Source organism: Etheostoma spectabile, chromosome 13, assembly GCF_008692095.1.
Source record: "Etheostoma spectabile isolate EspeVRDwgs_2016 chromosome 13, UIUC_Espe_1.0, whole genome shotgun sequence".
In the NCBI taxonomy this organism is placed as follows: domain Eukaryota; kingdom Metazoa; phylum Chordata; class Actinopteri; order Perciformes; family Percidae; genus Etheostoma; species Etheostoma spectabile.
Window position 1 is genome coordinate 965,324 of NC_045745.1, and position 11,906 is coordinate 977,229.

Consider the following 11,906-nt stretch of genomic DNA (forward strand, 5'->3'; position numbering starts at 1 on the left):
AGGAAAAGATGGCAAATCCAAGAGAGGATGTCATGTTATTGTGCTAATGACGCCCAGTTAGAGATGCAGCTTGTGCTAAAACAATTTAATACATGTAATAATAATGTGTGTGGCTCACATGTTATCAAATTAGTAATTAGACAGTAAAGCCTTCCGCCCCTCCAGTGCTACCACAGTAACAAATGGACAATAAATAGCGAGGCAGACTGCTCTTTTATGAATCTGCTTCTACAGTCCTGTAGACAGCTCTGCTTTGGACCAGAGGGAACACACTCAAGTGTGGCAAAGTGGATTTTTTTTCATGTTAGTCGATATGCTGGACATCTGTTGAAGAAGGTTATTTGAATGAGACATCCTGCAGCATGGACCATTTCACCAGTTATGAATTAATAAAATAACACTGAAAGGAAAGAAATATTTAAGTTTTTTTTTTTTTTGAATCCATCATATTGATTAGGACACCTGCCCTGCACTGCTGCAGTAAATTCCAGCTCCAAATAATAAAGTTACACAAATTATTCAGAATGTTTGCTTACAGTAAAATGCCAAAATGTGCTAACATTAATATTAAATCTCTTTCCTTTTATTGATTTTGTTGTTTTGTTCCATTCTTTCTATGAACAATGCTCCAAAAGTAGCTTAATTAAAGGTGTATTCATTTTTTTCATTGCTGCAAAACTAAATCTGGACTATGCTGATTAATAAAAACAAATTGTAAATGAAATATTTCCATGGCCACATTCTGCCCCAAAACAACCAGATTTATGTTGGCACACCGAAAAAAAATAAATGCCTCTGGATTATTTTGAACTCCACTACATTTCTGGCATATTTTATTTCTTGGCATATTAAAATCTCTGAGCGAAAAAAAACAACAACCTTTTTTTTTTAGGTCAAATACATACATTCATCTGAATTAACAGTGTAATAATCAAACAGTGGTGTTGACCATCCAAATAAATGACAAAGAAACATTTTCATGAAAAATACGAGGCTTCTGGATCATAGAGCACTTGCCCGTAGGACCAATTGTTTTTCACACAGGGAGTCTTCCTCTGAATTTACAAAGACACTATAATAGCGGAAATACATAACTGTTCAACATAGCTGTGCCACTGGAATCCTTTTTATTCTGAAGAAAGGAAACATTTCTTTTGATGGTCGTGACAAGTACTGTAGATATTTCCTTCAGACTCTGTTGCCATGATTGGTTTTCTTGAGTATATATCCATCAATCCACCACTGGGAAAGACTGCTGCATTACTGCATGCATAGCCCATGTGCCCCCCCCCCCCCCCCCCCCCCCCCCCCTTGGAGTATTCTTAGCAATGCACTGATGCAAAAATATACAATATACACAAGTATTAGAAATCAGTGTTGTGGTCACGTTTGTTCTCTTGTATTAAAAAAAAATGACCAAATAGAGATGTCTAATCCCTTTATCAAAGATCATTTCTGCTGAAAACATATACACTAAATAACTTGCTGTTTTGTTTGATTTCATCCTCAGTCAAGCATGATTTAAGAAATGTGGATATGAACATACAACACTTTTAGAGGCTTGTTTTTAGTGAGGAATACATCAGACCATATTCTCCTGCAGTCGGGTGGAATCGGTGAAAGCGGTCGATTTATTTATTTATTTATGTATTTATTTATTTATGTACGTATTCATTTGTAATTTCTTGCTGTATGTTTGTGGTAGTTAAACCTGGCTGGTGTCCATGCTGTGGAGACAACAGCGTTTTGAATTCAGTTTTTTTTTTTAACATGATTACAGGATCGCGTGCACACGTGCACCTTAAATGATAACATTACTGGTATATTTTATGTTTCTTTTTTTCTTTTTACTTTTCCAAATAACCCCCGCTAGGGCGAGGTATGAACACGTAAACAACAAAGAGAAAATGAGCCTTAAAAAGAAATAAAGGTTCAGAATAATCGAAGCCGAGAACCGATTATTATCATTATTTATATACTATATATATATTTATATATATTTACAGACACAAATAGAAATGTCAGACACTGAGGTGTCTTAGACCAAAACTTCATTTACAAAACGTTCAACAGACGGCAAATGAAATATAAAAAGTAGATTAATTGAGAAAAAAAGAAGAAGAAAACAGTCAGCGATATAAAAAAAAAAAGAGTAGCATGGAAAATGTCTTTTAGAATAAAAGTGCGAATGGATGGGGCAGGGTGCGTCTGTACAAAGCAAGGAACTATTTCTCTGGGTTCTTTATAACCATTCCTACATAATTTGAAAAAATAAAAGACAGGTGTGACAATTCAGAATAAAAAAAAATGTCTTAGTAATTAGGCTATTAAAAATAATAATAATGTTATAATAGCGTGATATATTCGGTGTTTTATCAGACATAACAACACGAAAATTCAGCATAGAGGTAAAGGGACAATTGTTAAAAATCAATGGGCCCGTTTTGCATGTTTGAATAAATTATTATAATAGGCCTATGATTATTCAAAGATGTCATATGTATTGTTTTAAAGCAGTTAACTAGCCTATATATGTATGTAATGGGAGGGGGAGCCAGTGTTATCTACAGAGCATTTACAGTGTGAAAGTCGCTGCTTATAAAACAATGTGCAGCCTACTATAGTAGATGATCCGGGGAACAAATGTCTTCCTCGATATCCACGTCGTCGTCGTTTTCCTCCAGCAGGTACGAGTCCGGCTCCAGGCCGTGTTTCCGCTCCTCCGCGCTCCCGTCGTTCAGCTCGCTGCCGCTGGAGTTGTCCGCGGACCGGTCCTGCTCCCCGGCGGGCTTCCGCTCGTCCTGCGCCTTCCGCAGCTGCTTCTTGTGCTTCATCCGCCGGTTCTGAAACCACGTTTTAACCTGCACGGGGGAAATGGAACAGGGGTGAATTATAGAAAAAATGATCCTAAATATAGCCTACCTTATTGGTCTGTCATCTAAAGAAATACCCAACTAGCCTATACATAAATATATAAAGCCACATTTTCTTTCTTCATATATTGTTAAGGTTAATTAAATAACCTAAACGACGCCTCCATATTTTCTACTGAATTTACTTTATATTCAGAATAAGTTATGTTGAATTGGAAATTTCATCTATTCCCTGATTGTATTTCATTTATGAAGGCTAGTATTATTATACTTAAAGTAATTCGTCAGGTGTGAAATAGCCAAATTTATAGCCACAATGAATTCTCTTATTTAACATAAAAAGGCGTCACACTTACTGGATGCCTATCGTCGTGATCTGTGTAATGACTAGACCTAAATATAAATATTTTAAATGTACCTGTTTTTAAAAAAAAAACATTTCTTTGTGGGATTGCCACTCTTCTTTTGGCCATACCGGACAGAATAAACAAAAGAAGGACGTTCAGTCAGCACGCTTTGCTCAGCATCCCTGCATCTCCTGCACTGTGTGAGTGTGTGTGTGTGTGTGTGTGTGTGTGTGTCTGTGTGTGTGTGTCTGTGTGTGTACCTGTGTCTCGGACAGGCTGAGCGCCGTGGCCAGCTCCACTCTCTCCGGTGTGGACAGGTACCGCTGGATTTCGAACCTCTTCTCCAGGCCGGACAGCTGCGAGTCGGAGAAGACCGTCCGGGCCTTCCGGCGTCTGCAGTGCTTCCCCGGTAACTCTGCGTGGTGCTGGAACAAGGTCGGCATCTGCATCCCTACAGGGGAGAGGAACCACCAATTAGAACTCAAACTTTTCAAAAACACACACTTAACACAAACTCTTAGCATTTCTGTGAGACTAAGTTCACTGTAACGTAATTAATAAGCGTTTGTTGATTTATAGTTTGGCATTGCTGTTATCAACATGACTTTTTATTTAAACCTAGTTGAGCCGAATTATTTACAGAATAATCAGGACAACAATGCTTGCCTTTTTACAACAGTTGGACATAATTTGAGATGCAAATAAGTAGATCTATAAAATAATATCAATTTATGAGCCCACATTTAAATACAGTAAAAGTGAACTTTTATATTATGTTATTCCCTGAGTGAAAAAAAAGTCCATGATAATATTCTGGTTATTGTTATTGTGCTGCTATTGGCCATCAGAGTTCAACTTTCATTTATGCCAAGCTCTGGGATGGGATTCATTCATTAGATCATGTTATATTCCCATCCTCATTATGGTCATATAAATCATAAGTGTTGACAAATACTTTCCAAATATATAGACTCCAGTCCTGTAGGCCTACATGTGACAAGTTTAAAGGCCTCTCGCTGTGCACCTGCGCGTGCGGGCTCTCCCGTGCTTACCAGAAGTGAAGAAGTACTGGTGATGCTCTGGCTTGTGGAGAGCATGGTGCGGATGTGGCGCCAGTATTGGGGTTGGCATCAGTGGGTATCCATACTCCAGGAGGGGCATCCGGGAGGCCAGGGAGCTGCAAAACGGCGAGGGAAGGACCTCTCTCAGCGGCTTGGGTTTGTGCAATAAGATGTCCTCAATGAAAAACGATGTGGACCTGTGCGTGGGCGCCGCGGACGCGTAGTTCATACTCATGATGTTAGTTTGGGTTTGTTATTTTCCTGCCTTTAAAAGCTGCATCAGCATCGGCCTCTCCTCCACAAGTCTCCGGGCTTAGAATGAGCCTGTGTGGGATCAGTGAGGGATACTGCGCCGAGCATTACATATCAGTGGGAGGGCACATTTCCAACAAGCATTTATTCACACAGATAGCGGATTGGGGAAATTGATTTACGCATCAGCCAATTAGAGCGCTGGAGAGGCGGAGGGGCTATGTGAGGGGCCTGTTCTTCCTTCTGATTGGCTGAGACGCGTTCGTAGCTGCATGGTGAAAAAAAACACCACACCGAGTCCAGAAATGCAGCGCACCTGTGACCGAACAGTTGATTTGAACAGCAACTGGAAATCCAAACCAGAATTTGCACTCGATGCGGTGCTTCTGTGGTTGCCTAGCAACCATGCTGTTTTGGCCAAGTTCGTGAGCACATGTGCCTTTGTGGCAGAATGATTCTTTATTTAACCTAAATACAGTTTGTAAAATATAGTTTCCAAACAAAATTATTATCAAATTTTAATTATGAATAGGAGATGAAAAACAGCCTTCTGGCTAATTCTGGCATTTTTTATCCATGCGTTTTATTAAATTGCACTTTCCGCTTTTTTAATAAACTGAATTGTAGTGAAAACAAATGAGATATATAGGGCCTACTTGCTATTTCAAATGGGATCTGCACCATGGACCTGCAGTATATTGACTGTAGGCTAAAAGGCCGATTTGTGCCGTCAGGCGCTCGCCATGGTGCTGAAACATTCCGTTTATTGTTATGGGAGGCTGTTTATTTCGCTGTTTTATTGCCATATATATTCTATACCGGTACGCATGTTGGGGACTTCAAATGTTTAATAATAGGCAACCTATCCCTAATTCAAACATTTGAATTCACACTAGTCTAAAGTTCGTCTTTACATTCTGAGTGCTGATTTCAAAGTGACTCTCTTCTTTAGAAAAATAGCTTTTGATAAGGAAAAGAAGTTGGTCAGTTGGCAATGTTATTGCTGCACGTTCCCTGTAGTATATAGGATACACTTTACACGTGGCTGGTAAAAAAATAAACATTTGCAATGTGTAGGCCTACTTCATACAGGCTATATTTGGCCTATTTGTTTGTATTTCACCTGGTCTAATATGCTTTTATTATTTCTTATTGCATGGTATTTCTATAATATGCCAACAAGATGCCCGGATCTGCGCGATTTGATGTAGCCTAACTTTTTGATGATCTGCCAATTATTAGGGCCCGAGGCCCTATTGAAACTGAAGGAATTCTTTTCTTTTCTTTTTTTCTTTTTCTTTCTTTACCCTGGCAAATTAATCGATTTTTGAGGCGCTTAACATATTTAAAAACTCCCCAAATTTGGCGGTGGCATCAATCCTGGTGAAAATGTATTTCAAGGGTTTTGGGAATAGGCGCACAAAAATGGCTTATACCATTTGAACCGTTTAAGGTAGAGTCTTGTGAGAGGTGTCATTGAACTCAGCGGAGACTTCCTTCTTTATTGGGAATGGTTTGTCCCGCCCACTATGCGTAAGCCACGCCCCTTTCGTAACCCGCTGGAGTCCAATGTAAGGCATCAATGGACTCTGCAGAGAGTTCCTTTTTCATTGGTGATGGTTTGGCCCGCCCCCTATGCGCAAGCCACGCCCCTTTCCATGACATTTGAACCGTTTAAGTCTTGTGTGAGGTATCAATGAACTCAGCAGAGACTTCCTTTGTTGATGGTAAAGGTTTGCCCGATCCCTATGCTTTGGGACTGTATTATTATTATTATTATTATTATTATTATTATTATTATTATTATTATTATTATTATTATTATAACCTTATATTACTATCATGACTTTAGGCCTAGGTTAGATGGCGAATTGGACGATTTACTTTCTTCAACTTGAACATGCACCCGCAAAGGTTTTCAATAGTCCGGGAAATTGACTCGGGTTGCCTAACTTCTGCCCTCTTCCTTCATGCTTGTAGTTTTTGAATGAAGTCATGTAGCCTGTGTCACAGGAGGATTTGTTCTGCTACAGGTCTGTCTAGTAATTCCGCCCAAATTGGCTGTAATTGTCGGTATTAAAATCTGGGAGAGTACAAGTGCCGCTCCTGGCCCATTTGCAAAAGAAAGCGGTGCGCTGTAATTTGTTGATATGGTGTTGTCATCACATTTCCAATCAGGCCGGTTAATGTGAAAGTGTCTTAATGTAGGCAGAATTCACGCTGCAATGCTATTAGGCAATTAAGGGAGATGTTAGAGCGGAAGTTGTAATCCTAGGGCTGGAGGACAGGATTTCCATTTGATCAGATGGAGAAAGAACAAATTAATTACTGGGAATCAGTTGCGCTGGAAAAGTGCTGTTCTCCTGCATTAGTTTGCATAGAGTTGTGTTAAATGGACGTGTGCGCTCAACGTAAATTAGCATAGTTGGAGGGTTGCACATCAAACACCTTTTGGCATGGCGGGGACAAACGACGCAATAATAACTCCCATCCAGGACTAAAGCTGCTGCAAAATGCGCACAGTCTCCTAAAAAGTCATTACACCCTCTCTCAAGATGCGTATTGGGTCGCTATGTTTCCATCAATTATTATTCGGAAAGGAAATGCCGAATGACATTATTTAGTTTTGAAGTCAAAATAGGCCATAAAATAATCACGGTGTTTTTTTTTTTTGTGGAAAGGGAAATGAAGCATTTGAAAAGCAAAGGGCTTTTAAAGACTGGCCGCAGCAGATGGAGGTAACCCCGCTGCACCTGGCTGGGCGACAATCCCTTTCATGGAGCGCGCCAGGATAACAAGTTGCTTTTAGGGGGAAATTAGAAAGTAAATGAAACAAATGGCGATGAAATCGTCTTAAGGATCCGTTGTTGAGGCGCGGTTAAGCGGCTTTTTGTGGCCATTTCATTAAGTAAAACGTCGAGCCGGTCAGGCAGTGCGTCACTCCGTTAAGTGGCCCGTTTGGATCAGAGGTTTGCAGCAGCGCACTGGGTAACACTGGGCTTATAGTGTTCTAATCAGCCGTGCTGCTGATAGCGATGAAAGGAGGAGAAGAGTTCACCCACCGACATTAATTTGGGACTTAAATGAATAATAACCCAAGGAGCCTATCATAGGTCCTACTATAATATACACATGGTTTAAGATAGAAATACTTCCGTTCAGTTTAAAGCTTGCCTATTTCATTCATTTCTTTTTAACCGTGGTTCATGTTATTTTATATATTCAATATGCGATATTCTTTCAATAGGGTCAATTCCTAAATGTATCCACTTTTTTGACACACTCTCCATAATATGGCGAGGTCAACCATGGATGAGTTGGCCTATATGTATAGTTTTCATAGGCATATAAGCGCAGTCATGTCTTTTGCTTTTACGCACAGCCGTTCAGAAAAGTAGTCTATTTGGCTGTTGTTTTCCATTAGACAAAGAACTAGACATCATACTAAACCACTAGAAAACATCCCTTTCAATTAGAATTTCCTTTGGAATACAGCTATAGGCCTATAGGCTATGCAGATTTGCATTAAATCATAATTGCACACAGTTTTTTTTATTCGTAACAGAGTTTCAGGGTTTTGTTTTAATGCAGTATAATTAATGAATACCTCTCTATGGTTATGGACACTCATTATTAGAAAGCTAAGGGAGGGGGAATCTATACCTCAGCATTTTTAAACATACGTCTTTACTGCTGTCTTGCATTTCAAATGGTATTTTATGTCATTTTAAACTGTATGTATGTCTAATGTGCTGTATTTTCTAGCCCTCCTTACCTTTGCCACGTGTCAGGTCGCAAATGCATATAAGAACCTGTTCTTAGTGACTTGCCTGAAAAATAAAATAAAGGTGAAATAAAATAAAAAATAAAAACGAAACGTGACATAAAGCCAGCTGGCCAGCCTCTAAAAGCGTTGTCAGACAACGCTAAAAGAAAACTATAACTGTAGATGACGCACGGTGTCCGTGGATGGAAATGAAGAGTCACGTTCTGCCAAATCTTTTTATTGAACCCATTTAAATTTTGACCGTTCAGGTTCCACAGGTTACCATTGTTGGTGGTGAGAATGGACACACAGCCTGGATGCAGCTCTCGCGATCATAATCCATGGCTAAATATCTGGGTGATGGGGTAGGTCTTCTAGTGAGAGTTAGAGCTCCTGGGGCATTCATGCATCCGATAGGCACACAAATAGAATATACCTGAAATGAAAGAAAGGATAGGTCTTTGTTATCCATCAGGGAATGTCAATGCCATGAAGCACACAATGACTTATCTACATTTCCATTAGATTGCTTATTTATTGACAATATGCACAAGGATGTCATTTGTGTCTTTTTAATTCTACAGCACCAGAAAATGGTGATGAATTGCTTTTTTTCCGGCCATGCTCAGTGAAATTCAGCAAAATTTGCTATGGAGCACGTTTGTTTTCATATTGCCATAAACCAAAATAAATATATACAGTAGCTTCATAAGGTGTGCTTTTATTTTGGCATCCAATTAATTAATGCAAAAGTGACATATATATTTAATACTCTATAAATGTGTATCATGCTGTTGTTGTTACCTATTAGTACTTACCTACTAGTCATAATATGTGTACTACTTCGTAACTTAGTTGATATTTTCAGTCTAGGGTATTTTTTAGCATCTGGATGATGTTTACCTCTAAACCATTTTCATATTCAGTATAGTGAAAAGCTTGCTGAACAGCAGGCAGTGCACAGCATGCTGGGGGATTCAGAAATGAGCACTTACTACAAGCATCACTTACCGATAATGTCACATCATTGATTCAGCTGCTGGACTATGGGCTGACCCATGTATGCTTTGACTGTTTTCTGCTAAGCAAGTGAGTTGTTGCATTGTGTATAATTACCTATAGTCTGTAGTTTCTGTTTTCTTTATTACACATAGTACATGCAGTACGACTACCATTAGCTAGGTAGGCTACTAGTTGGGGCATTAACATGTGAAGGTGAATACAATCATATCTGCTATGCTACATTGAACGTTTTAAAAGGTACTACATTATAACATGTAAAATTTATCATACATCTTAAAAGTATTTTCAGCCTGTTGCCTGCCTGGACTTCATGTACTGTATGTTCTCCAAGGCATGATTTCTTCCACACTTGACTGAGTGCTTCTCCAGGAACTCACTCAAAATTAAAAATTAAATAGAAGTTAGCACGTAGAAGAAAGCCATCGCAGCCAAATGTCACTGACTTTTACACTGAACACTCCATGAGTTGACCCCTGACAGTGGATGGATGGGACAGCACCATTGTGAACGAGAGGGAACCCCATGGGTTTTTCTTGTCCGCCCACCCCCAGCTGCAGCCTAAACGCACTACCCCAAATCAAACTGAATGGAAAGACCCGCATTTTTGTTTGATGGCCGACGCAGGCTGTGCGCACCAAGGCAGTTTGGTTTGTTGAGTTGCATGTTTACCTGAAAAAAAGGTGAGCACCACCGACACCCAGCCAATGATATAGGACCAGGAGAACCTCCAGTTTCCATAGCGTTTTCCATAGTAGTTAATAGTCACACCAGTGTACACTGCCATCGCTAGAAACACTAAAAAGCCTGGGCAGAAAGAAGAAAGTGTTTCTGGTAGATTATAAAAATGCTTTCAGTTAGGTATTTCATTTGTCATCATGTATTTATCAATTAAGGTCATATCATATGCAAAGACACTAAACGAATGAAGTACAAACACAATAGATATGGAACTTACATGAGATGAAAAACAATATGCCTGCAGCAAAGGTTTTGTCAAACCTGTCGAAGGAGGAGTAATGGATAAAAGCCATAATGCCAATGATGATGCCAATGAAACAGGCCAAAAGAGAGAGGATCATGAGGGCGCGGGTGGCGTCTAAGTGGGCTGTGGAAAGGGTCAAAGGTCAATTGAAGTCACTGGTTGGGGTCAGTGCAAGCCAACAGGGGGCGATGATGTAGGAGCTCAGACCACGTTAACAAGCCATTGATGACGGACAGGAAACATCTTTGAAAAAAAGTAGACCTAAAATATCTAATTTTATTAATACCATACAGAAATCCTGAATCTATCAGCCAAATCTTTGACAAAATTGATGGAACACATGACACATATTCAATAGAAAGTTAGGTTTCTGTTTGGGAGGCAGGGCAATCTTACAAATTTTCATTTAGCTTCTGATGTGTACGAGCTTTAATTGCTTTTTATAGCAAATAAAGTATAACCATTTCCAAAATATTACCATAACCATATAGACATACAGTAGGCATATTTAATATCAAAGTATCACAGCATTGTATTTGTAATTAAGTCACAGTGGAATGAAATATTGCCTCCATGTTTCTGGTATGTGATTTGAAGATGTTGTGTGTTTGTCACAAATGTCTCTAACATTAGACTAAAGTGATAAGAGTTAGCCCACTTCAGTCTAACTATATAGGATAACAAGTTAGCCCAGCACTTCCAAATTCAAATTAGGAATAAAAGCATATTGCTATCCAGATGGCATTTTTTACCTCAGCCAGTGAAATGGTTTCTGCTTCTTTCAGAAATGTTTGTAGAGCTGATTGAAACTTAGTAGTTCCCCTCCTTTGCAACACTTACCGATGCTGTCGTTGTGTGGGAAGCATTTCCCCGGCTTACAGTAGCGCCACAGGCCCTGGTGCATGTAGTTGCTGGACTGCCGATACTGCATCCAGTAATCGGTTGCTGTGGAAACGATCAGGAGGATGTTCCCCACGCCTGCACAGAACAAACCTCCACCCATAAAGCTGTACATCCTGCACCTGCGCACACACACACACACACACACACACACACACACACACACACACACACACATAGAGAGGAACAGAAGAGGTCACTCAGCATCAGCGGTCAGCAGCATTGCCCCTCCTCTCTCCACCTCACGCACGCATGCACGCACACACGCTCACACACTCATGCACGCAGACACACACTTCAGGGTGAGAGGCTCTAAGTGTCAGTAATTGCGTTGTAATGAACATGTTATTTCCAATGGATTGAGCTGCGGGGTCGCCTGTGTGTGTATGCGCCACTTTGTTCTCTATGAGATCAGTCCCTGTAGATGGGCTTTACATACACCCCCACAGCCCCAGTGCACACACACATGTGTCCAGCCTCTGTCGAGTCCAGCGATGCTTTGATACTTGATACATCTATTGCTCATTGTTCCACCTGAATGCAATATCCTGCAGCCATCCTCTCTTTCGCATGAAGAGTTGTCATGGATTTCTTTTCGGGGGAAAGGATGATAGATAGATATATCTTGTTATGTCTGAAAGCTGAACGGGATGCTCATTGAAGAGCTCTGTGTATTCATTGAAGAGCTCTGTATTTCCGCAG

The 11,906-nt window shown here is 40.0% G+C and overlaps 2 protein-coding genes across 2 annotated transcripts in view; both read right to left on the reverse strand.

Moving 5' to 3' along the window:
- Positions 1-1,317: 1,317 nt before the first annotated feature.
- bsx (brain-specific homeobox) lies at positions 1,318-4,630 on the reverse strand. The gene is made up of 3 exons (XM_032533894.1): positions 4,273-4,630; positions 3,481-3,671; positions 1,318-2,861 (listed from the first exon to the last, which is right to left on the reverse strand). Exons 1-3 carry the CDS (start codon positions 4,514-4,516, stop codon positions 2,619-2,621), a joined length of 678 nt encoding a protein of 225 aa, XP_032389785.1. The 5' UTR covers positions 4,517-4,630; the 3' UTR covers positions 1,318-2,618.
- A 3,893-nt stretch (positions 4,631-8,523) lies between these two features.
- Positions 8,524-11,906, reverse strand: part of lim2.1 (lens intrinsic membrane protein 2.1) — a 4,364-nt gene continuing 981 nt past the window's right edge. Inside the window, exons 2-5 of the mRNA XM_032534448.1 lie at positions 11,145-11,326; positions 10,278-10,427; positions 9,992-10,126; positions 8,524-8,735 (exon numbers count right to left, since the gene is read on the reverse strand). Coding sequence (XP_032390339.1) covers positions 8,674-8,735; positions 9,992-10,126; positions 10,278-10,427; positions 11,145-11,319 — 522 coding nt within the window. The 5' untranslated portion in view covers positions 11,320-11,326 and the 3' untranslated portion in view covers positions 8,524-8,673. The remainder of the gene's footprint in view (positions 8,736-9,991; positions 10,127-10,277; positions 10,428-11,144; positions 11,327-11,906) is intronic.